Here is a 23,464-nt window from a genome sequence, read left to right as displayed (position 1 = left end):
GAATCTGAACCCAGAGTCATTACTTCTGAAACCCGGAGTCATTACCCTGAACCCGAGTCCATTATTTTAACCGAAGATTACCCGGGACCGCATTCATTACTCTGAACCCAGGATTCCATTACTGCGAACCCAGTTTTCCCCCCCCCAATTACCCTAGATCAACCTACCCCGAGTCATTACTTCTGAACCCAGAGTCATTACTCTGAACCCAGATCATTACCCTGAACCCAGAGTATTTAACTCGGAAACCAGGTCATTACTCTCTGAACCAGAGGTCATTACAGTGAACCAAGATTCATTACTCTGAACCAAGCGTCCATTAATCTGAACCCCAGTCATTACCCTGAACCAGAGTCATTACTCGGAACCCAGAGTCATTACCTGAACCCAGAGTCTACAGTGAACCCCAGAAGTCATTACTCTGAACCAAGAGTTCATTACTTCTGAAACCCCGAGAGTTCTTACTCTGAACCCAGAGTTCATTACAGTGAACCAGAGTCATTACAGTGAACCAGAGTCTTTACTCTGAACCCAGAGTCATTACATGAATGACCCAGAGTCCATTACTTGAACCTGACATACTCTGAACCCAGACGTCATTACCCCTGAACCCAGAGTCATTACTCTAACCCAGAGCCATACTCTAACCCCAGAGTCATTACAGTGACCCAGAGTCCATTACTTCTGACCCAGACGTCATTACCCTGACCCGAGTCATACTAGTGAACCCAGAGTCATTACTCTGAAACCCAGGGTCATTACAGTGAACCAACATCAGGCCAGGTCATTACGTCTGACCCGATCATTACTTGAACCGAGCTGATACCAGAGTTACCCTGAACCAGAGTCATTACAGTGAACCCCGAGTCATTACTCTGAACCCAGAGTCCATTACCACTGACACCGCCACGAAGAGTCCTACGTCCAAGCCATTCTGACGACAATCCCAAGTTAGGACCGATCATCCTTGACCCAGTCTTAGTCTGAACCCAGAGTCTCAGTGACGAGTCATTACTCTGACCCGAGTCATTACTCGAACCAGAGTCCTTACACGAACCCAGAGTCATTACTCTGAACCCAGAGTCATTACCTACTAGTCTTACTGCCAGAGTCATTACGTGGAACCCAGAGTCATTATATCTCCGCTTCATTTACCCTGACCAGATCTACTTGAACCGAGTATAAGGAACCCAGAGTCCATTACTGATCCTGAGTCATTACAGTGAACCCAGAGTCAATACGTGATACCCAGAGTCATTTTTACCTGAACCCGAAGTCATTTACAGTGAACCCAGAGTTCATTACAACCTGGTCATTCCGTACCCACTTGTCCTAAATTGACCCAGAGTCATTACCTCTGACCATTGTAGTCATTACAGTGAACCCCAGAGTCATTATTGACCCGTTAACGACTGGAGTCATTACAGTGACCGGCATTTACCTGAACCTGATCATTCAGTGCCGACGTCCTATGAAACCAGAGTCATTACAGTGAACCCAGAGTCTTTACTCTGAACCTGAGTCATTAACCCCGAAACTGAGTCATTACCCTGAACCTGAGTCATTACATGTGACCTGACCATAGGTTTGCTGCGATGGACATTTTGTTCCGAGGTACCTGTAAGGTTTTGTAATGGGCGTGATGAATTCGTCGAAGCTCTTGTGTTTTCCATTCTGATCGTGCTCTCTCGACATCAATCATGTGATCCGTTCCCATTACGAAAACACTTGCAGAGAACCAGAAGACATGAAGATAGGAGGACACGAAGACATGAGGACATTGGGACCATGAAGATATGTAGGACAAGGACGGAACATGTAGGACATCGAGGACACGAAGACATGAGGACAAGGATGGACATGAAGATATGAGGACATGAGGACAAGAAGGACCATGAAGATATGAGGGTACATGAGGCATGAGTTACAAACAAGACATGAGGACAGAGGACATCAGGACACGTAGACATTGAGGACAAGTAGGACATGAAGTATGCATAGCAAGGCATGACATGAGGACATGAGAGGACAGAAGATATGAGGCATGTTACAAGATATGTAAATAGGGACATGAGTGACATGAGACGCGAAGACATGAGGATAAACAAGAGACAGAAGATATAGTGACATGCGAGGACAAGTATGACATGAGGACACCTGTTCAACTCTGTAGAATCCCAGATCTGCCCCTCTGTGTTGATGCGGCGTACACTTTGTTCTTGCCGTTTCCTTTTAGTTCCAGTGCCCGTGTTTTCTGACAGTGTGACCCGGTCCCAAACGGCGCTGACCGAACACCAGCTGATCTCTGACAGTCTAGCGCGTGGAGACCACCGCGCCGCAGCACTGGACAGAAACATCATCATCATCATCATCATCATCTTCATCACAGACGTGCTCAGACCTGGGTTTTGGGTTCTTTCTGTGGGGTTCTGTTTACCTTCATTGTCCGGTCCTGAACACAAAGATCGCTGACTCGTCACAATTTTCAAACTTGTTGTCTTTGGCTGGGCGGGCCTCTGGATGGCAGACAACGGATGAACCTTTAGATAGCGTCCTGAGACAGAGCAGGTGACAAACAGTGATCAGAACTGTTCTGAAGGTCATTCATCATTTAAATCTCACATAAACTAAATTAAAGCTAAATTAAAATATAAAATCAAATAAAAAGTTCTCAACACCTCTCACTTGCGAGTTACTATCAGTTCTTTCCATCAAAATTACACATGAACGCTTTTGAAATACATCGTTCCTGAAACATGAACACATTTCAGGTCAGACAGAAAGAGAGGACAAAAAACAGAGAGAGACAAAAAGACAGAGAGACATATGAGAAAAAACATTAGTGACAAGCACAAAGAGGACAATGAGACAAATAGACAAAAAGACAGAGACAAAGAGAACAGTGGAGAAAGAAAGCAATAGACCAATGAGACAGAGAGACAAAGACGAAAACAAAGAGGACAGAGGAGACAGTGAGAAAGACAGTTTTAAAGAGACGTTGGAAGCAAGAAAGAAAAAGACCAAAACACGAGTGGATTGAAGAAAGAAAAAGGAGAGGAGAGAAGATGACGAGGCACAGGCAGCTTCTTACGAGGGAGGAGACACCAAGGAGGAGCATGACGAGAGAGGAGGAGACGCCAGAATAGCTGATGACCTTGGACCTCTGGATAACACACACACATAAACATGACTCAGAACAGGAGGTGTATGTGAATTTTTAACTTCCCTGTTGCCACTGCGTGATTGGCACTGAGAACCTAGACATCTACTTAAGAACCTAAGGAATATGTTAAAGGACACTGAACACTGTTGACAACTCGTACCACTCCTTTAAAAAACCTCTGGGGGCTTTGTTTCAAAGACACCTAGTACCCTCTTAAAGGAAACCTGTTGGTCTGGTGTTCTTTCAGTTTCCAGACCTAGGTCCACTGTCTAATAAGCTGGTTTAAATCAAACGCACCCCTGTGGCGATAGCTTGTCCAGCCATCACTGCTGATGTGGGTGGGGCTCTCTCGGTCAGGGAGGTTGTAGCTGGCGTTAGGCGCGATGGTCAGTCCTCATCGGCCCTTAAGGGAAGGTTGTGGGGGGGCCGGGAGAGGGTAGGCGGTGGGGGTGGATGGTTTCTCCGCGACGGTGCTGTAACCACTGAGAGTCTCCGGAGTGAAGAGGCCTTGAGAACAAACGCTTCGTCCAGGGAAATGCGGACACCTAAGGACAACAACCCTGTTATTTAGACCAGCTGGTGAAGCTTCAATCTTGACATCACATCCTTATTTTATTATTGAAATCTGTTGCAACACAATCTTCTCTTTTGTAATCAGCAAGAAACAAATGGTTCCGCTAGCCTTTGTGGTTGTTGTGTTTTAGTTTCTTGTCAATAAAATTCTGGACTTTCAACACAGGATTGTGAGCGTTCGAACGTCTGTATCCTTTTCAAGCTGTTTCTACAATCAAGAACAAAAGTTTCACTTCATTTGTTTGTATTCAACAACAACAAAGAGAAAAAGACAACGAATCTGATTCTGCTAATTAATAAATAGACTGCAGTTTATCACAGTCACAAAAGTCCATCAATATGCATGCATTTGATGTTGTTTTTTATATATGTCCTTATACCAGACTGTAGTTCATTTTCTTTTTAGTCTGTCACAACACTCCTAAAAAGGGTGTGAAACCATTCATTGTTTCTGGTATCTTAACCCATGAGATCCTCGGCATGTTTCTCTTCCATCCTCCTCAGTCCTCCACGTCGGCCTTCAGTTCACTGCAGGGCAGCAAAAAACTGTCAGCTGACATCTATTCAAAATACACTTTGTGATGAATGACGGTCAATCTCATCCTCAAACGGGAGGAAGTTTCTTCTGGTCTGGAAAACAGTTTCACAGTATGGATGATTCTCTCTCGGGGTCGTCTGTTGAACGCTGGTCGGCAGAACACAAACAGAGTTACTCATGATAAACACATGAAACACAACTAAACCTTCAGTCCTGTCCAAACCCAAAACCCCAACTGAATGAACAGGCTCCAGATCTGATGACTGTTCCCCATCATGTCTTACTGAAATTTGTGTCTCATCTGAACGCACCTTGGGCTGATCCTGAAGAGTTGTTACTTAATGTGCTGCCACTGAAAACAGACGACAGACAGACACATATAATCAACAATAATCTAAAGAAAACCTCCAGGTCACTAAAAAAGACAGAACCATGATGCCAGCTCCCTTTGCTTTCAGTCCTTAGTTGGTTCACTGGATTCTTTACCTCTGCTACCCTGAGAACTCCTACGGTCCTTACTAAATGATAGAGCTGCGGTTCAACTTTTTTTTCTTTGGCAGGTTTTGTTATCGAGGCAAAAGTCTAGATAGACATGCGCAGCAGCTTCTGGGTACATCAGTAATTTACTACCCTCATTTTAATGATAACAAGCTCGTACTAAGATCATGTTTATGGAATGGATTAGAAATATATACCCAGACCCATTGAATAAGGTCAGGAGGTGAATCGGGTGTGCTTGGGGCCCTCGGGGGTCAGTCAGAGTCTTCAGGTGGTCAGCTCTAGCGCCCCTACAATCTAAAAGACAAAGTAAATTAACCTCCTTGGTTGGCCCTGGTCCACGGAGGAGGCCTAACCTGTGTCCTTCGGGGTTCCTCTGCAGGTGTTTGTTGGGTGGAGTTGGAGGGAGCTGAGCTGGGTGCAATAACTCTCCCTCCACTGGTGGGGCAGTTAGCAGGTAAGGTGCCCCCAGTAGAGGGTCGATCATTACGACACCATCTCCATCCCACTCACCTCGGGGTGAACCAGATGACTCGGGATCCATGAGATGTCGGTGTTGTCATAGACACCAGTAATGAGGAAGTACACAGGAAGTGTCTGCTCTGTTTGCACAGAAGTTGTGAATGAGGACATGTAGAGTGGCTGGGGACCCCTGGAAGATGGGTGGTGGAAACCCTTGTGGTTCAGCCTTGGGGGAACGGAGGTAACACCCCTCCACGTCAACAGAGACAAACTACGACTGGGCCTCCTCCTCTCCACCTGGCTCGCTCCTTCGGTCTGGGCGTGGCGACTTGTTGTTGAGGTCGGCGTTTTCCTGTCATCAGGTGTGGGCCGTGTCCCCCTAAGGTCAAACCCTCTAAGACAGTGAAACAGATGGACTCCTGGGAAAGCCTCCTGGGTGGGGGCTGTGCAGGGTCCGTTTTTTGTTGGGCAGAAGTGGATGGGTGTTGTCCTGCGGCGGCGGTTGGAAAACAGGTTCTGGGTTTGGGGACCGCTTACCACAGGTCTGCCGCTGTCCAGAGTGGTCAGACATGGCGGCGAGGTTTGGGAGCCGAGCTGTTCCTGTCGCCCTCAAAGTAACCGCGGGTCGAGCGGTGACGAGGAAACCCACGCTGATGAGAAAACAGACTGACCAGCGGTCACGCGGGAGATCTGGCCTGTCTTGAATTGGCCTCTCGAGCCTCGAGCCTCTGATGTGGATGACCAATCGTAGGATCCTTTTCCTGGGTCCAGTGTGCGGTTATACCGAGGCTGACCAAGGCGTCATGGTCCAGGGTGGTGAAGTCCTCTAGCCAATAGGAGACCGCCGACGGAAGGGTCCAGATACCTCGGGAGGACATTGGAACAGGGCTGGATGATGCCATCAGCCAGGTGTGCATAACTGAGGGGGTCTGTGAAGGTCTGAGAGGTCTGAGAAGGTCTGAGGGGTCCTGCAGAGTCTGAGGATGTCTGAGGGAGTCTGCCGAGAGGTCTGAGGAAGGTCCTGTGGAGGTCTGCAGAGGTCTGTGGAGGATCTGCAGAGGTCTGCAGAGGTCCTGAGGGGGCTGCCGGGAGGTCCTGAGGGAGGTTCTGAGGGGTCTGCAGGAGGGTCTGAGGAGGTCTGGGCGGGCGTGCAGAGGTCCTGAGGAGGTTGTGGAGTCTGAGGAGGTCTGAGGGGACTGCATGATGGTCTGAGGAGGTGTGAAGGGGGACCGGCAGAGGTCTGGGAGGTTCTGAGGGGGGTGGTAGTGGTAGGCATGTTACAGTAGCATGGAGGACTCTGACCTCTCCAGGTGGATCGCGACTAGAAGCGTTCTCAAACCCCGACGTGCTTCCATCCAGCAAGGCATGACGACCAACATGGAGCTCCTGGGACCGGACTTTGTCTCCACATTAGGAACAAGGCAAGGCCATACACGACCTACAACAGGGAACCGGCACCATCCGTCCTCTGGAGACAAAGACAGACAACAAGACTCAGGTACGGATCAGCACCAGGATCAGGGTTAGAATCGTTTCAGACAAACGCAGCTTCAGTGGCTCTGGGTAATGTATTTTTGATGAGCTGTTCAGTGTGGTTAAATGACCCTGCAGGTTACCATGTTTGGTAAGGCCAATGGAGGATGATATGATGATGCTTCAGCCGTGTGAGCTGCCGACTGTTTTTTATGCTCTCATATGACATCACTGTGCCACCTCTGACCCCCACAGGCACGACCCCCCTTCAGCCGACTAAAACCCACAGAAGAGAAACAAAACCTGATGTCAATCAGGGCGCGAACAGCGGATTGTTTTGTGAGCATCTGCAGCAGCGATGCCTTTGACTCTGACAACATGAAGCGATCAGCTGACCAGAATAGAAGCGTGAGGCCCGGCTCAGCCCAGTATTTTAGAAAACTGCTGAACAACACGTGAAAACAATCGACACATCGTCAACAGATTCACTTTAAATAAAGTTTGAACTGGGTCATCACAGACGGAAGTGACCCACCTGTTTCTGAGCCCTCGGATTGGCTCCCAAATAACAGGGACGCGTGTTGTTTAGCCCTGACACATGCTAACACACACAGAGTAACACACACACACGTAAACACACACTACCATGTAACACACACATGCTTACACACCACACATCAGAGTAACCACACACACAGTAACACACACACACAGTGAACACACACACACAGAAACACACACACACAGTAACCCCATCTAACACACACACAGGATACAAGGGAGTGCCGCAGGAGCCGGAGGGGGGGGGGCGAGCTGTTGAAGCTGAAGGGGGGGTCGGACCTTGAGCTGCCAATGATGCATCTGTTTCCTGAACCAAAGGCTGGACATGTGTCCTCACGTTTGACACCCCACTGTGCTGAATGTGTGTGTGTGTGGGTGTCTGTGTGTGGGTGTGTGTGTGTGTGTTGTGTGGGTGTGTTGAGTGTTTAACGTTCAGCGGCTATGACCCATCTGAGAAGAAACGTAACAACGATCACAATTGTTGACTACTGACCAGGAAACCAGTGGAGCACGGTCACTGTACACCAAAAACAAGTGGAGCAATGTCAACTGTACGACCAGAAACCGTGAGCAAGCAACGTCAACGTGGATTAGAAACCAGTGTGAGCAAAGGCAAATGTAGGATTGAAAACCAGTGGAGCAACGTCAACTGTACGACCAGAAACCAGTGGGAACACGTCAAACTGTACGACCAGAAACCAGTGGAGCAACGTCAACGTGTATTAGAAACCAGTGGACAACGTCAACTGTAGGATTAGAAACCAGTGGAGCAACGTCAACTGTAGGATTAGAAACCAGTGGAGCAATGTCAACTGTACGACCAGAAACCAGTGGAGCAACGTCAACTGTACGACCAGAAACCAGTGGAGCAACGTCAACTGTACGACCAGAAACCAGTGGAGCAACGTCACATGTAGGATAGAACCCGTGGAGCAAACGTCAAATGTAGGATTAGAAACCAGTGGAGCAACGTCAAATGTACGACCAGAAACCAGGGAGAGGCAACGTCAAATGTACGACCCGAACACAGTGGAGCAACGTCAACTGTAGGATTAGAAAACCAGTGGAGCAACGTCAACTGTAGGATTAGAAACCAGTGGAGCAACGGTCAAATGTACGACCAGAAACCAGTGGAGCAGCAACGTCAATGTAGGATTAGAAACCAGTGGAGCAAGCAACGTCAACTGTAGGATTAGAAACCAGTGGAGCAACGTCAAAGTACGACCAGACACCAGTGAGCAAGCAACTACTGTAGGATTAGAACCAGTGGAGCAAGCAACGTCTCAAATGTACGACCAGAAACCATGGAGCAACAGTCTGACAAGGTGGGTCTGCGACCAGCGCGAAATGGCTGCGGAAGGCTGTGCTGGGCCTCCTGTTAAAAACAGGTTACAAAACACTGTGACGGCGCCTCACTGATGACAAAACATGAACTGAGCTTAAACAACGAGTTTGTTTGTCAGCTGTTAAAGAAACAGAGAAGAAACCCCAAGTGACAGAGTGTGAGTAAAAATAACTACTGACAACACACACACACCACACAACACACACACCACACAGAGGTCAGCAGCGTCCAGCAGAAGACAAAGGAGGGGGAGGAAAGTGAGTCAATGCAGCTTCTCTCCTGTCGACCTTTTTCCTCCTCCAAAACTGCACTGCTTCACATGAAACCAGCTTCTGTTCTCAGACCATCGGGATCGACCTCACGGGGTTTTATGTAACCCACACCTCAACACCCCTGGAACACTCAAACAAACATCACAGGAATCCTCTAAGTTTCCTGAATTGCTGCCAACTCTAGCTGCGTTTAGCTAGTCTGTTAGTGGGCTGTGAGCTCAGAGCACCGTGGAATGTCTGTGTTTGTGGGATTACACAACAACGTGACGTCATGTTGGTTCAAATCAGATTTCTGAGGAGGAAGTCAGCTGCAGGATGACAAAACATGACCAGGTTCAGTCTGTCATTAGTCAGACGACGTGACGAGTCACAAAATCACTGATGTCGTCTATCTGAAGTCTGCTGCAGGTCTCAAAGTCTGTGAGCAGATGATGAAACACTGTAAAACTGAAAGAGTGAAAACAGTCTGAGAGGAAAAGGAGGGCAGAGGAGGCGCAGAGGAGGAGGAAGTGTGAAACAGAAGAAGTGACTGAAGGCTGTGAGATAAAGACGGCGTGGCCGACAGATACAGACGCTTCCATCCCACTGAACACAAGAAAGAGAAATGATGCTAACAGTGCTAACACTGCAACCATCACTGTTGTGACACGGCTAACAGCGTTATACTGCTAACAGTGCTAACAATGCTACATTGCTAACAATGCTAACACTGAACAGTGCTAACAATGCTAACATGCTAACACTGCTAACAATACTAACACTGCTAACAGTGCTAACACTGCTAACACTGTTAACAACTTCTAACAATTCTAACAATGCTAACTGCTAACAATGCTACACTGCTAACAATGCTAACAATGGTTAACAGTGCTAACAATGCTAACATTGCTAACACTGCTAAACAATGCTACACTGCAACAGTGTTACAAAGTGCTAACACTGCTAACACTGTTACATTCTAACAATGCTAAACATTAACAGTGCTAACACTGTTTAACAGTGTCTAACAATGCTAACAATGCTAACAGTGCTAACCTGTTATCTAACAATGCTTAACAGTAACAGTGCTAACAATGCTACAATGCGAACAATGCTAACATGCAACATGCTAACACTGCTAAAATGCTAACAATGCTAACAATGTTACAGTGCTAACACTGCTAAAATGCTACACTGCTAACACTGCTAACACTGCTAACAATGGCCTGACATTTTCTCAGCTCTTATCTCCTGTTGTTGTAATCAGCTGTAGATCTACAGAACAAAACACAGGATACAGGAAAACACACACACCCCACACACACAGCACACACAACAACACACCCCACAGGACACACACACACACACAGGCACACGCACACACACACACACACAGGCACACACACAGGTACACACCACGCACACACACACACCACACACAGGTACACACACACACACACCACCACACAACCCACCACACACCACACACACACACACACACACGCGCAGTCCAGGTCCAGGATCAGCTGACTTTAATCTACATGATTCTACAGGAGCCCAGAAACAGACGAACTAAACTCTGGATCCACACATGTTAAACAAGATATAAGATAAACATGTTTTACAAAGTACCTATAATATACAATATACATAAAGTAACATATACCTATACGTAAAGGCCATGATACATATACATTTAAAGTGACAATATACATATACATATACATGAAAGTACATATACATACATTTATAAAGTACCTAAATATATGTTAAAGTACGTTATACATATACATATACGTAAAGTATACATATACATAACATAATTAAAGTATCGTAGTCTCAGTAACGTTAAACACAGTACACCTCGTCGTCGTCCCCCACGTTTTACATAACGTCACTTTCCCCCCCCCCCAAACCGTAGTTAAAGTAGTACTAAGTAGTCGTCGAACCAGTAACAGTCAACATTAAAGTACAGTAATATACAATTATAATAATATATATATATATAACAAGTAACAAGTAAAGTAAGTCGTACTCGTTAAAAAGTAACGTTAGTCAGTCAAGTCTAAGTGTAATTCATATATAATAAAGTAAGTTCGGTCGTAACCAGTAGTTAGTACAATACCTATACGTAAGTACATCATACGTATACATAAAGTACATATAACATATACGAACGTACATATACCTATAACATAAAGTACATATACCTCTACGGTAAAAGTACATATACATATACATAAAGTACCTATACATATACATAAAGTAACGATCCATATTAATTTACGTAATACAATACTAACATATACATATACGTACATAGTAACATATACGTAATTGACATATACATACAAGTTACCATTACCTATACGTAAAGTACATATACATATAATACAGTTACATATATACATATTATACGTAAGTACTATAACATATACATATACATAAAGTACATATACATATACATATACATAAAGTACATATACCATATACGTAAATGTACATTATACATAAAGTACAATACATATAGTAAAGTACTATACCTATACAAAAAAGTACATATACATATATGTAAATGTACATATACATCTACATATAAGTACATATACATATACGTTAAAGTACCTATACATTACATCCATAAAGTACCATATACTATACATAACTCTACATATACCTATACATAACACCCCAGAATATTCTTTGAGAGGAGAGGAGGAGAGGAGAGGAGAGGAGAGGAGAGGAGAGGAGAGGAGAGGAGGAACAAATGAAAGAGAGAGAGGGTGGGCGAGTGAGCAGTACAATAACAGTCTGTTTGAAACAAACAAAGAGACACTGTTAGACTGCTGTGACTGGAACCATCAGAGAACGCTCAGAGAACCATCAGAGAACGCTCAGAGAGCCATCAGAGAACGCTCAGAGAGCCATCAGAGAACGCTCAGAGAACCATCAGAGAACGCTCAGAGAACCATCAAGGAACGCTCAGAGAGCCATCAGAGAACGCTCAGAGAACCATCAGAGAACGCTCAGAGAGCCATCAGAGAGCGCTCAATGAACGCTCAGAGAACGCTTAGAGAACCATCAGAGAACGCTCAGAGAACCATCAGAGAACGCTCAATGAACGCTCAGAGAAAGCTCAGAGAACCATCAGAGAACATCATCGATGTCTGTCTGTCATCTGAGCGATCTGATTGGATGATGAGTAATGATGCGTTCATGTGCTCGCCTTCTTCTTCTGTGGTCAGCGTTGTGTAAACTGACCACAGAAGAAGAAGAAGAAGAAGAGTGACGTTGTTCAGTTTTATTTTGAAGCTTCAGCTGAAACAGGAAGTGGAGTTTCCTCTTCGCAGGATGTTTGTGTGTGAACGCCCTCAGAAGGAAGCAGAGCCTTCATCACCATCACTGATTCAGACTGCAGTGCTTTTACTTCATGTATGTGTAGTATTAAACTTTTTGAGTCGATGTAACTCAACGTGAAGACGTGCAGGGCCAAACATTTAGAATCTGAACCTCACGTTAAACATGAACTTATTCTGAGTGATGAAGTCAACACGTTTCTCTGCTCTGTAACAAACATCTGCAGATATATAACAGATATGTACACATGTACATATCTGTTATTTATACATGTGTACATGTGACCGCGGGCCGTGATTGGCCCCCGAGCCGTACTTTGGACATCCCTGCTGCAACACAAGCTAAGAGCTAACACGTTAGCTTAATTCAGAATGCTGCTGCACGTGTTCTGACAGGAACCAAGATCAGAGATCACATCTCTCCCATTCTGGCTTCCTTGCATTGGCTCCCTATTAAATCTAGAATAGAATTTAAATTCTTCTCCTTACTTACAAAGCTCTTCATGGTCAGGCACCATCATATCTAAAAGAGCTCATAGTACCTTATTACCCCTCTAGAACACTGCGCTCTCAGGACGCTGGGTTCCTTGTGGTTCCTTGTGGTTCCTATAGTTTCCAAAAGTAGATTGGGAGCCAGAGCTTTCAGCTATCAGGCTCCTCTTCTGTGGAACAAACTACCATTCTGGGTTCAGGAGGCAGACACGGTCAACACCTTTAAGAATAGACTGAAGACTTTCCTCTTTGATAGAGCTTATAGTTAGTGCTGGCTCAGGTCATCCCTTAGTGATGCTGCCATAGGATTAGACTGAATAACTGAGTTATGATCTGGAAGCATAAACATATAAATATTAGTGCTGTCAAAATTAACGTGTTAATTTTGTCGATTAATTTTAAAGAATTAACGCGTAAAAAATGGCGGCCGCCATTTTGGATGTGGCAAAGTAGAGCTTTGTTTCCCAGATATATTAGTGTGTGTGTGTGAATGGGTGTATAAGAGGCATTAACTTAAAGCCCTCACGGAGACTGCGCCCTGGGCGGTCGCCCACATTGCCCATAGCTAAAACCGGGCCCGCTTGTATTGTTTACGGGCAGATCTGCCACATCCAATATGGCGACACGTTAACGTATCGCAGCAACGACCAACCTGCTCAGTGAGGCATCTATGTTATATGTCTATGATCTATCCTAACTAAAGGAGAGTCTGTTATATGTCTATGATCTATCTAACTAAAGGAGAGTATGATATGTCTATGATCTATCCTAACTAAAGGAGTCTATGTATAGTCTATGATCTATCCTAACTAAAGGAGAGTCTATGTATATGTCTATGATCTACCTAACTAAAGGAGCGTGTATATATGTCTATGATCTATCCTAACTAAAGGAGAGTCTATGTATATGTCTATGATCTATCCTAACTAAAGGAGAGTCTATGTTATATGTCTATGATCTATCCTAACTAAAGGGAGTCGTGTATATTTGTCTATGATCTATCCTAACTAAAGGAGAGTCGTGTTATATATGTCTATGATCTATCCTAACTAAAGGAGAGTCTGTGTATATATGTCTATGATATTCCAACTAAAGGAGCGGACTGTGCAAATGTCTAGATGCTATCCAACAAAGGAGAGTCTGTGGTGTAAGATGGATAAGGACGGCTTTAGGGGGAACATCATTTAAAAAGTTGCCCGACGGCGTGTGGACAAAAACAAGGCAATTGCACATTTGCAAAGCCGAATTTAAATCAAGAGTAACCACACTACTAACATATCACCTCAAAGCAAAACAACCCAGTCTACACTACAGGGTGTGGCCACTGCGTCAGTTCGATGCTTCCAGCGGCTTGGGCTGTGGCGCTGTGCCCCATGAGGCACCTAGGCAGAACCAGATGAAATAATTTTGGTTATTCTATGAATGAGTCATGCGCGGTAAAGGAGTGATCAATAGAGCCAGTCGTCAGAAAGAAAGGTTAGGCAGGAGAAAGCGGCGTCGCAGGACAAGGCGGGGAAGGGATGGAGACAGGGAGGGAGGAGAGGTGGCAGCGCGAGGATGACAGTAAGGGGGGGCGAGGAAGGAGGGAAGGGGGTGAAGCGCGGGACCGCCCGAAGAAAGAATAGAGGGCGGAGAGCAAGAGAGGGGTGGGTGCGTGAGGGGGAGTAGAGAAACACATGAGAGAAGGGGATAGATAAACCAGCGAGCGATAGGGTGATATATGATCAGATATGGTTTTATGGTTAGGATAATAGGGTTATGGTTGATTTTTAGCTCGAGATAGATATATAGATGAGAAATATATACTATATATATATGTCGCTGTTCACACGATCTGTGTCTCTGTCAGCTGAACCAACACTGAAGGAAGTCATGACAGAACCGGGCTCAGCAGCCGGACCGGACCGGACCGGGTAAACCACACACACAAAGTTACACAGCGGACCTTTAAGTCAACATACATGATGACGTCATGATGTAACGTCAAAAAACACACGCACACAAACAAACAGAAACACACACACACAAACACACACAAACAAACACACACACACACACACACACACACAAACAAACACAAACAAACACACACTCACACACGTACACACACAAACACAAACACACCCACACACACACAAACACACCCATACACACACAAACAAACACAAACACACACACAAACACACACACACACACAAACAAACGCACACACAAAAAAACACACACACAAACAAACACAAACACACACACAAACACACCCACACACACACAAACAAACACAAACACACACACACACACACACACACATACACAAACACACACACACACACGTACACAAACACACACATACACATACACAAACACACACACAAACAAACACACACACACACACACACACACATATACACGTACACAAACACAGACACACACACAAACACACACACACAGACACACATACACACACACACACACACAAACACACACACACACAAACAAACAAACACACACACACATACACATATACACGTACACAAACACACACACACACACACAAACACAAACACACACACATACACACACACAAACACACACATACACAAACACACACACACAAACACACACAACCACCACCAGCATACACCACGCTACACAAACATCACACACACCCACACACACACACACACACACACACACACACATACACACACACACATACACAAACACACATACACAAACACACACACACACACACACACACACGGGCTCATTAATTATTAATAATGTCATTAATCTGAATTATTCATTTTTTCTCAGTTTGCGCCAAAAACTTCCTAAAAACCAGAAACTCTAAGAACCAGAACCAGGACCAGAACCAGGACCAGGACCCGGGCTCTGCCGGACCGAGCCGGGCTCTGAGCACAGACAGCAGAACTCACTGAGCGACAGTCTGACAGAATCAAAGTCTCACCTCTGATCCGATCCCAGCTGGTCTCTGCTCCTGGTTCTGGTCCGGTTTGTGGTCTCTGCTCCTGGTTCTGGTCCGGTTTGTGGTCTCTGCTCCTGGTTCTGGTCCGGTCTGTGGTCTCTGGTGTGTCGCAGTCTCTGCAGGTCCCGGTGAAGTCCGGAGCGTCTCTGGGAGGAGAAACTCTGAACAAGTGAAGTCACACACAGTGCTGCGGCTTCCGGTTTACACCTTCAAAATAAAGGCCAGGGGAGCCTCCTGTTTCCGTTTTCCTCCGAAATAAAATCAATTAGTTTATTTTGAGGAAGTTCAATTAAATGAAATAAATTGTTATAACTTTATAAATATTAAAACAGACAGTGAGCTGTACGGTGGCTCAGAAGGTTAATTCATAAAAACATCAGGTCATGTGATCAGCTCGCTCTGTTGTAGTTTTTTATGAACTACAAACTGATCAGCTCGTTAGCCCTGTTAGCCTCGTTAGACTGTGAGATGAAATGTTAAGATCATCTTCGCTGACAGGAAGTGACATCAAAGTCCAGGCCTGAGGAAGTCCTCCTCGTACAGCGCGTCCTGTCCTCTGTGGACAGGAAGTGGCTTCCTCCTCAAACAACAATCAGAGCTGCGCAGACAGGAAACAGGAAGTGCCTGAGACAATACAGCACTGAGAGGGTCTGCAGACCGGGAACAACAAGGAAGCCGACTTCCTCCAGAGAGGCGGGAAGACGGCGAGGATGGCGAGGACCGAGGACATGAGATGGACCACACAGACACTGATCAGTCATCAGTGATCAGAGGCAGGGTCCACCATGGACAGAGAGGCGGGGTCCACCATGGACAGAGAGGAGGAGGGGTCCACCATGGACAGAGAGGAGGAAGGGTCCACCATGGACAGAGAGGCAAGGTCCACCATGGACAGAGAGGCGGGGTCCACTATGGACAGAGAGGCAGGGTCCACCATGGACAGAGAGGCAGGGTCCACCATGGACAGAGTGGCAGAGTCCACCATGGTTCAGTTCAGTTGTCTCAGAGGTTTCTCCACCTCGTCCTTCTCATCATATTTCATGAACATGAGCGCCCTCATGTGGTCACAACAGAGTTCACATCTTCGTTCATTTTCTAGAAGCACTCATCCTGATTAGGAGAGGCGGGTCCACCACAGTTCAGGTCATCACAAACATTCAGCATCAACACATCTGGAGATATGTGGATTTCACTGGACAGGAAGTAACTATAGCTGTCAGTCAAATGTAATGGAGTAAAATTACTAGTATTTGTAGTGCAGTACAAGTCGAAGTACTTGAGTAAATGTATTCAGTTACTTTCCATGTCGTCACTTATTATGATTATTCTGAAGTTAAAAAGTTTTAAAAGTTAAAAAGTTTTAAAGTTAAAACATTTTTAAAGTTTTAAAAGTTTAACAACATGTTACCATGTGTTGCATGTTGTCGTTGATTCAAATAAATAAATTGTTGAACTTTTTGACATGACACAAAACGTTGAATTATGACATCATGATTTTATTTTTTTGCTTCGTGTTTGTTGTTTTTCTTCATGTGGGCGGATCCCTGCAGACAGGAAGTACAACTCTAATATTCTCATGTTCTTGTATCAGATTACATTGTGAGTTACTCGAGTACAACAAGTCTGAGGACTTGAACGTTTCAGTCTTTGTTAGAACCGTTTGTTAGGTCCGTTTGGGTCATGAATGAATCACAGAAGAAGATTCTCAGGTTACAGAGTTATATTACATTAAATATGAGTCCTGACAACACACCTGAGCTCCGCCCCCACAGGTGTTTACCTGATCACACACTACAGTTCACACATGAACACACCAAGAATCAGTCTACAGAAATACAAAGTTATAAAATACATCAGATGTTCCTCAGAGTGTTTGTTTGTTAGTATAATAATTAAATATTAGTGGATGACCTGAGCAGAACACACCTGAACACACCTGAACCTGAACTTTGTGAAGTGAATATGAATCATCTCATTAAGATCAGTCAGAATCATAATGGAGTTTGGTGCCGCTCTGCTCAGTCTGACAAACAAACAAACCAACAAACAGAAACAGACAGAAGGAAGCGACGCGTCTCCGCACAGACGATTAAGTCTCTTCGTCGTCGCTGTGGTGCGTCTTCTCCTCACTCAGGCCGCTCTCATCGATGTTCTCCAGAGAGTCGGCGCGCTGCACCGTCAGCTCCGCCACATTGATGCACGGCAGAGAGTTTTGCTCCGGAAACATCCACGGCTTCAGGTTCGGGTTGTGCTTCCTCTTCCACTCCGGATACTTCTGGGACGCCTTGTAGATCTTTCTCATCGCCTGAGAAAGGAAGACACAGAGAGACTTTATTAAATGTGACAAGTGTGAGACAGATGTTTGACTTCCATGTCCAGGAGAAAAATTTCACCTTTGGAGCCACAAACTGAGACGCTCGGTTCACCACCCACTTTGGTAACGAACCTACAAACCAACAGGACAAGACAGGACGTGTTAACAAAGTGAGGACGTGTTTACAAAACAAACATGTCCCAGACACATTTACAAAGTAAAGACATGTTCATAAAGTGATGTTCTGGCTTACCTCGCGGATCCACCTGGGTCAGGTAGTAAAGGGTTGAACTGTTGGCTCCGTTGGACTGGATCAGGTATCCGGTCAGCAGGGACACGGCTCGGACATAGTCCTTCTTAGGAGGGTGTTGCTGAGGAGAGGAAGACAGGCTGTGAGATAGACAGACAGACAGGATGTTACAAAGTGGGGATGTTTATGATGTTTATGTTGTTTAAGCTCACCGGATGTTTGACCGAGTAGTTGATGATCAGGTAGTCGTTACCGAGAGGAAGCCAAGATCTCATGGTCACGAAGTCTCTGTTCTTTAGAGGAGTCGGACATTTCCCTTCAAACAACGTGTAAAGCTCATGTTAAAACATGAAGTTCACATTAAAACATGTAAAGTTAATATTAAAACATTAACTTCATGTTATAACATAAAGTTCATGCTAAAACATGTAAAGCTCATGTTAAAACACATTAAAATATGTTAAAACATGTAAAGTTCATGTTATAAGATGTAAAGCTCATGTTAAAACACATTAAAATATGTTAAAACATGTAAAGTTCATGTTAAAACATGTAAAGTTCATGTTAAAACATGTAAAGCTCATTTTAAAACACATTAAAATATGTTAAAACATGTAAAGTTCATGTTAAAACATGTAAAGCTCATGTTAAAACATGTAAAGTTCATGTTATAACATGTAAAGCTCATGTTAAAACACATTAAAATATGTTAAAACATGTAAAGTTCATGTTAAAACACATTAAAATATGTTAAAATATGTAAAGTTTATGATATAACATGTAAAGTTCATATTAAAATGTGTAAAGTTCATGTTAAAACATGTGAGCTGCAGGAATAAAACATGTGAGTTTGGTGAACTAACAGGAGTAATATCCGATGTCTGCGTTGGCGGTCAGTCTGCCGATGTCATAGGTGTCGATCATGTTGGTATCCCACTTCTTGCGATAGCTCGTGTCATGGAGGACATCGTACAGCGTCTCAGCTGTCACATCTTTACACACAATCCTCATCTGAAACACACACACACACACACACACACACACACACACACACACACACACACACCTATTCAGGCCTTTTAGCTGCATGTATGATGTAGTGAACGGTGTCGGTCGTGAACGAGCCGGCTCTTTTAAGTGTACGATGGGAGCCGGCTCCGGTACGTGAGCCGTTGAGAGTAGAAAAGGAAGCAGCATTTCTATGCTTTTTATAGTTTTTATAGGGGTTTCTATCTGCTTTGTGTAGCATAGTGGTTTTACAAGCACGTTAGTGCATTCACTGGGTGGAGAGTTACAACAGCCTGTAAATGCAATGAAAACAATTGGCTACAGCAATTTGTTGATAGAAAATGTAATTTTTACATTTGAATACGTACGAAATGATGTATTGAATAATGTAAATGATATATGCGTACACGGAAATCAAAAGTCAAAACATCGCTAAATTTGGAGCCGAAAGAGCCGGCTCATCTTGGTGAGCTGAGTCAAATGATCTGACTCCCTAAAAAGAACTGAACTTCCCATCACTAGTATGATGGATTGACATGATACAGTCGTCCCTCACTATAACGCGGTTCACCTTTCGCGGCCTCGCTGTTTCGCGGATTTTTTTAGTGTAATTTTGCATGCTTTTTTTTACAGCGTACTGTACAGTATGAACGCGCATTGTGTTCGGCGTCCTGATTGGCTAAGGGAGAAGTGTTTAAATAAGAGAGAAATGTGAGAAAATGTTAATGCCTGAGAAAAGTGTATAAAAGTGTGTGGTTAGGGGTTTTACGGCCTTAAAACAACAGAAAAATTGTAAAAAAAATAAAGCTGATTACTTTGCGGATTTCGTCTACTGCGGGTTATTTTTAGAACGTATCCTCCACGATAAACGAGGGACCACTGTACATACGTTCTGATATCCCATGATTACCCTGCATGTCTTACAGGTTAAACCACCAGAGGTCACCTGACCCTGTTCCTCCAACACACCTGTTCACCTGTCATGTTTGTATCTCTGATTACAGCTAGTTTCTTCTGGACTGACCTGACTGTTTAGTTCTTTTAGACTTTCTTGTTGATGCCTTGCTCAAAGGCCTATCGTCAGCTAACAGGACAGCAAAGCTTCACTTTCCCTGCTCAGATCTTATCAGGCGGTCTGGGATTTCAGCGTTCAACCTCCAGGTCAGCAGAGAACCTTCACACTGAACACTGTGATCACATATCCTATGAGTCTTGGGATGTGGGTCAGTATCTCCGGTACCGCCCCAGTCTGGTTCAATTCGACCTGAACCAACATCTGTTTCTGTTGGAAGTACGTCATCCTGTACGGTCAGCTGCTGATTGGTCCAAACTACGACGCTGTAGGTTCACGTCTGGACACGTCTAAGTCATGTGACGTAGTTTGAAGCCCACATATGGAGGAGCTAGGAGTTATGTTTCTACTTTAATCTTTTAGTTTCTGAATCTAAACTTTTCTCAGCTGTAGTTGTGTTGTGTAGTTGACGCAGAAAACAAACAACTAAGAAAAGAACTGTGTCAGTTTCTTCTAAAACAGAATGATTGAAAGTTTTTTCCAGAGAACTTAAAATGTATCTTTTTTATCATTTTGCTGCTCACACTTTCAGGGAACCAGATGATCTTTTCTGGAGGTGTTGCTGACATGTGAGACATGTGAGATGGCTGCTTACTGTACGACGTCACTTTTTTCCACTGCTGTAATCTTACAGGAGCGTCAAGCTCAGCCGAGCTGCAGTCATCAGATATTGTGACGGTCCACGCCGTAAAATGCTCCGCGTAACTCAATCAGCACGCTATTAATGATTCATAAAGTCGAGAGCTTCATGTCTTTGTCTGTCACTCAGCAGCAGTCACTCCGCCTCTTTTCTGTGTGAGCAGAGTTAGACCTGCAGCTAAAACTGAGTCTAAGACACAAACTCAAGTTTAGGTCACGCCTTAGAAGAGAAAACATCAACACGGAGTAAAGGTCCACCCGGCACGATGCCATGCGTTCCGCGTGCATCACTGATGTTCTAGTCAATGTTTGAAACCCACCGGAAGCTCCTGAGAATAAGAAAGAGCCACGGCCAGAAAAGACATCTCAGAACTGGAGACCTGAACCTCTCATACCAACACCATCAAAGAAAAGTCAGCCACTGTTCACTCAGACAGTGTTGGCACATTGCGATGTCAAGTAACTCATCTCAACTCAGAAATGTAAAGACCTGTGAGGCCGTTCAAGACGGCATGATAGCAGAATGACTGGGATACCTGAGAAGGTAAGTCCAGGTACTGCAGGAAGTATCTCCATTATCAGCAGAACACAGGTAGTCGTCCGGCAGCAACATGAATGTCACGACCCTTCATACTGCGCCTGCATTAGTATCACGGCCTGGAAGTCATTCAAAGAAAATCCTTCAACTACCCAGCAACTGTCACAAAACAGAGAGCAGCTTTCTACATCCAGCAAGACTCTTGATAATCCCCAACACGTTTTATTCATCATATATAATATGATATGAAGCGATATCAAAGTTCAGACAGAAGCTGGAACTTATCAAAGACTGACACGATGCTAACATCTGTTACATGCACTGTGTGCTGGAATGTAGCACTGAAGCTATCGTGGTTAGAGCCGCAGTAATTAGGCCCTGCCCACACCTGTGACATCATCATGAGCAGAGCTCAGCTGTCAATCATCTCTTTATATCATCAATAACTCCTTAAAAGGGGGCCCGTGGGGCGGGGCTTATGAGCTACACTGCAGCCAGTCACCAGGGGTCATGATGTCATCACGTCCACGTTATGTTTGACTGAATGTCTCTTTAGCTGCTAACGGACCCTGAACCAGACAGGAAGTGAGCAGCAGCAAGACATTAAAGTGTTTTCTTCATGTGGTTCTGTGAGGTTCTGATCCAGAGTCAGTGTGTTACTGACAGCTGTTTGGAAACAGACCCAGGAACCCAGGAAACAGTGTTCTGTGAGGTTAAATGATGAAGTGTGCCGGTTTAAACGCCTCAGTGGAGTCTGATGGTGTGAACGCTTCAGGTAACACCACCCGGCCGGGCCGCCCTGCTCTCTGCTGGTCCCGAGTTTGAAGTTTGAAGAGGAGCAACGTCTCCAGACTGGAACCGGTCCAGTAAAGAAACAGAACCAGTAAAGTGAACTTGAATTGAACTGGTTTGTGTCTGCTGGAGCATGGCCCAGTTCTGATGTCGCTTGAACGCCTCTCCACCTCCGTCCTCGGGTTTCCAGCCGTTACGTTTTCCTTTCCGCTCTGAATTTTTCAGCACGCTGACGCTGAACACCGGTTTGTCTTTCCTCTGCGGGAGGCCGCTGGGCCACACGAGTCCAACAGGTCCAACAGGTCCAACTTGTTTACAACCTCTGATCAGCTGTTCTGACCTCTGCTCATCGTTAAACTGCTGAATTTATTCCATGAACCTTGTCAGTGTGTCTGAGGTGGATTCATTCAGTCATCATTAATATTACATTCTTCATGTTTCTCTGCAACAACATGAGGCTGGAAAATAAACTACCATCATATTTAGAATAACGTTACAGTAACGTTAACGTAACAGTACTATCTGTTCTGTTCCGTATTATTTGGACCATTAGCTCCATGATGCTAACCAACAGACCAGCTAAGCTAACCCTTAGCTTAGCCTCAGTTAGCATGTTAGCTGATAATCCATTTAAATACATAAACACCATAAACACTCTGTGTTTACATTAGCGAGCATCAAGCTAACGTTAACAAGTCGACAAAGTAACCGATGAGTCAACTAACGTTAGCTAGCAAGCTAATGTTAGCTGATTCAGAGCATAAACATCATGACAAGAAGTAAACAGCTGCCTTCTGTAGCTGCTGTTAGCTAATGTTAGCTCAGTTTGTTAGCCAGGCTGAGTGTCAGTGTTTGTACCACTGGGAAGAAGAAGAAGAAGAAGAAGAAGAAGAAGAAGAAGAAGAGGAGGTAGCCAGGCTCAGCAGCTTCTATGGACATGATGGCAGAGGAGAAGAGAGTGAAGAGGACGCTGACGGAGGAAGCTAAGAAGAGAAAAGGAGAGAGTGAGCGAGCAAGAAGCCGCCGGACAAGAGTAAATGTGGGACTGACTTTTAGTGGTTGGTGAGAGCTTGGTGAAATAAAAGGCTGAAAGACAGACGCCGAGCTGGGCTGACTGCTGCTGGACTAGGCAGTGATATCAGCTGCTGCTGGG

The 23,464-nt window shown here is 44.8% G+C and overlaps 2 protein-coding genes across 5 annotated transcripts in view; both read right to left on the bottom strand.

Annotated features, from left to right (window-relative positions):
• The window catches only part of arap3 (ArfGAP with RhoGAP domain, ankyrin repeat and PH domain 3), a 38,395-nt gene extending 22,439 nt beyond the window's left edge, over window positions 1-15,956 (bottom strand). Inside the window, exon 1 of the mRNA XM_027280468.1 lies at window positions 15,681-15,956. The gene's annotated coding sequence lies outside the window, so the exon portion shown is untranslated. The remainder of the gene's footprint in view (window positions 1-15,680) is intronic.
• A 1,240-nt stretch (window positions 15,957-17,196) lies between these two features.
• The window catches only part of stard15 (StAR-related lipid transfer (START) domain containing 15), an 11,253-nt gene continuing 4,985 nt past the window's right edge, over window positions 17,197-23,464 (bottom strand). For 2 of the 4 annotated variants that reach the window (XM_019265144.2, XM_010752055.3), the window contains 5 exons: window positions 19,126-19,273; window positions 18,475-18,578; window positions 18,266-18,383; window positions 18,092-18,144; window positions 17,197-18,003 (listed from right to left, as the gene is read on the bottom strand). In XM_019265144.2, the coding sequence (XP_019120689.1) occupies window positions 17,788-18,003; window positions 18,092-18,144; window positions 18,266-18,383; window positions 18,475-18,578; window positions 19,126-19,273 (639 nt within the window). In that variant the 3' untranslated portion in view covers window positions 17,197-17,787. Of the gene's footprint in view, window positions 18,004-18,091; window positions 18,145-18,265; window positions 18,384-18,474; window positions 18,579-19,125; window positions 19,274-20,294; window positions 20,858-21,517; window positions 21,640-23,464 lie in introns of those variants that run through there. The other 2 variants (XM_027280695.1, XM_027280690.1) reach the window with 2 other exon arrangements.

This window comes from Larimichthys crocea, chromosome I, assembly GCF_000972845.2.
Source record: "Larimichthys crocea isolate SSNF chromosome I, L_crocea_2.0, whole genome shotgun sequence".
Classification (NCBI taxonomy): domain Eukaryota; kingdom Metazoa; phylum Chordata; class Actinopteri; family Sciaenidae; genus Larimichthys; species Larimichthys crocea.
This window is presented reverse-complemented; position numbering and strand designations above follow the sequence as displayed.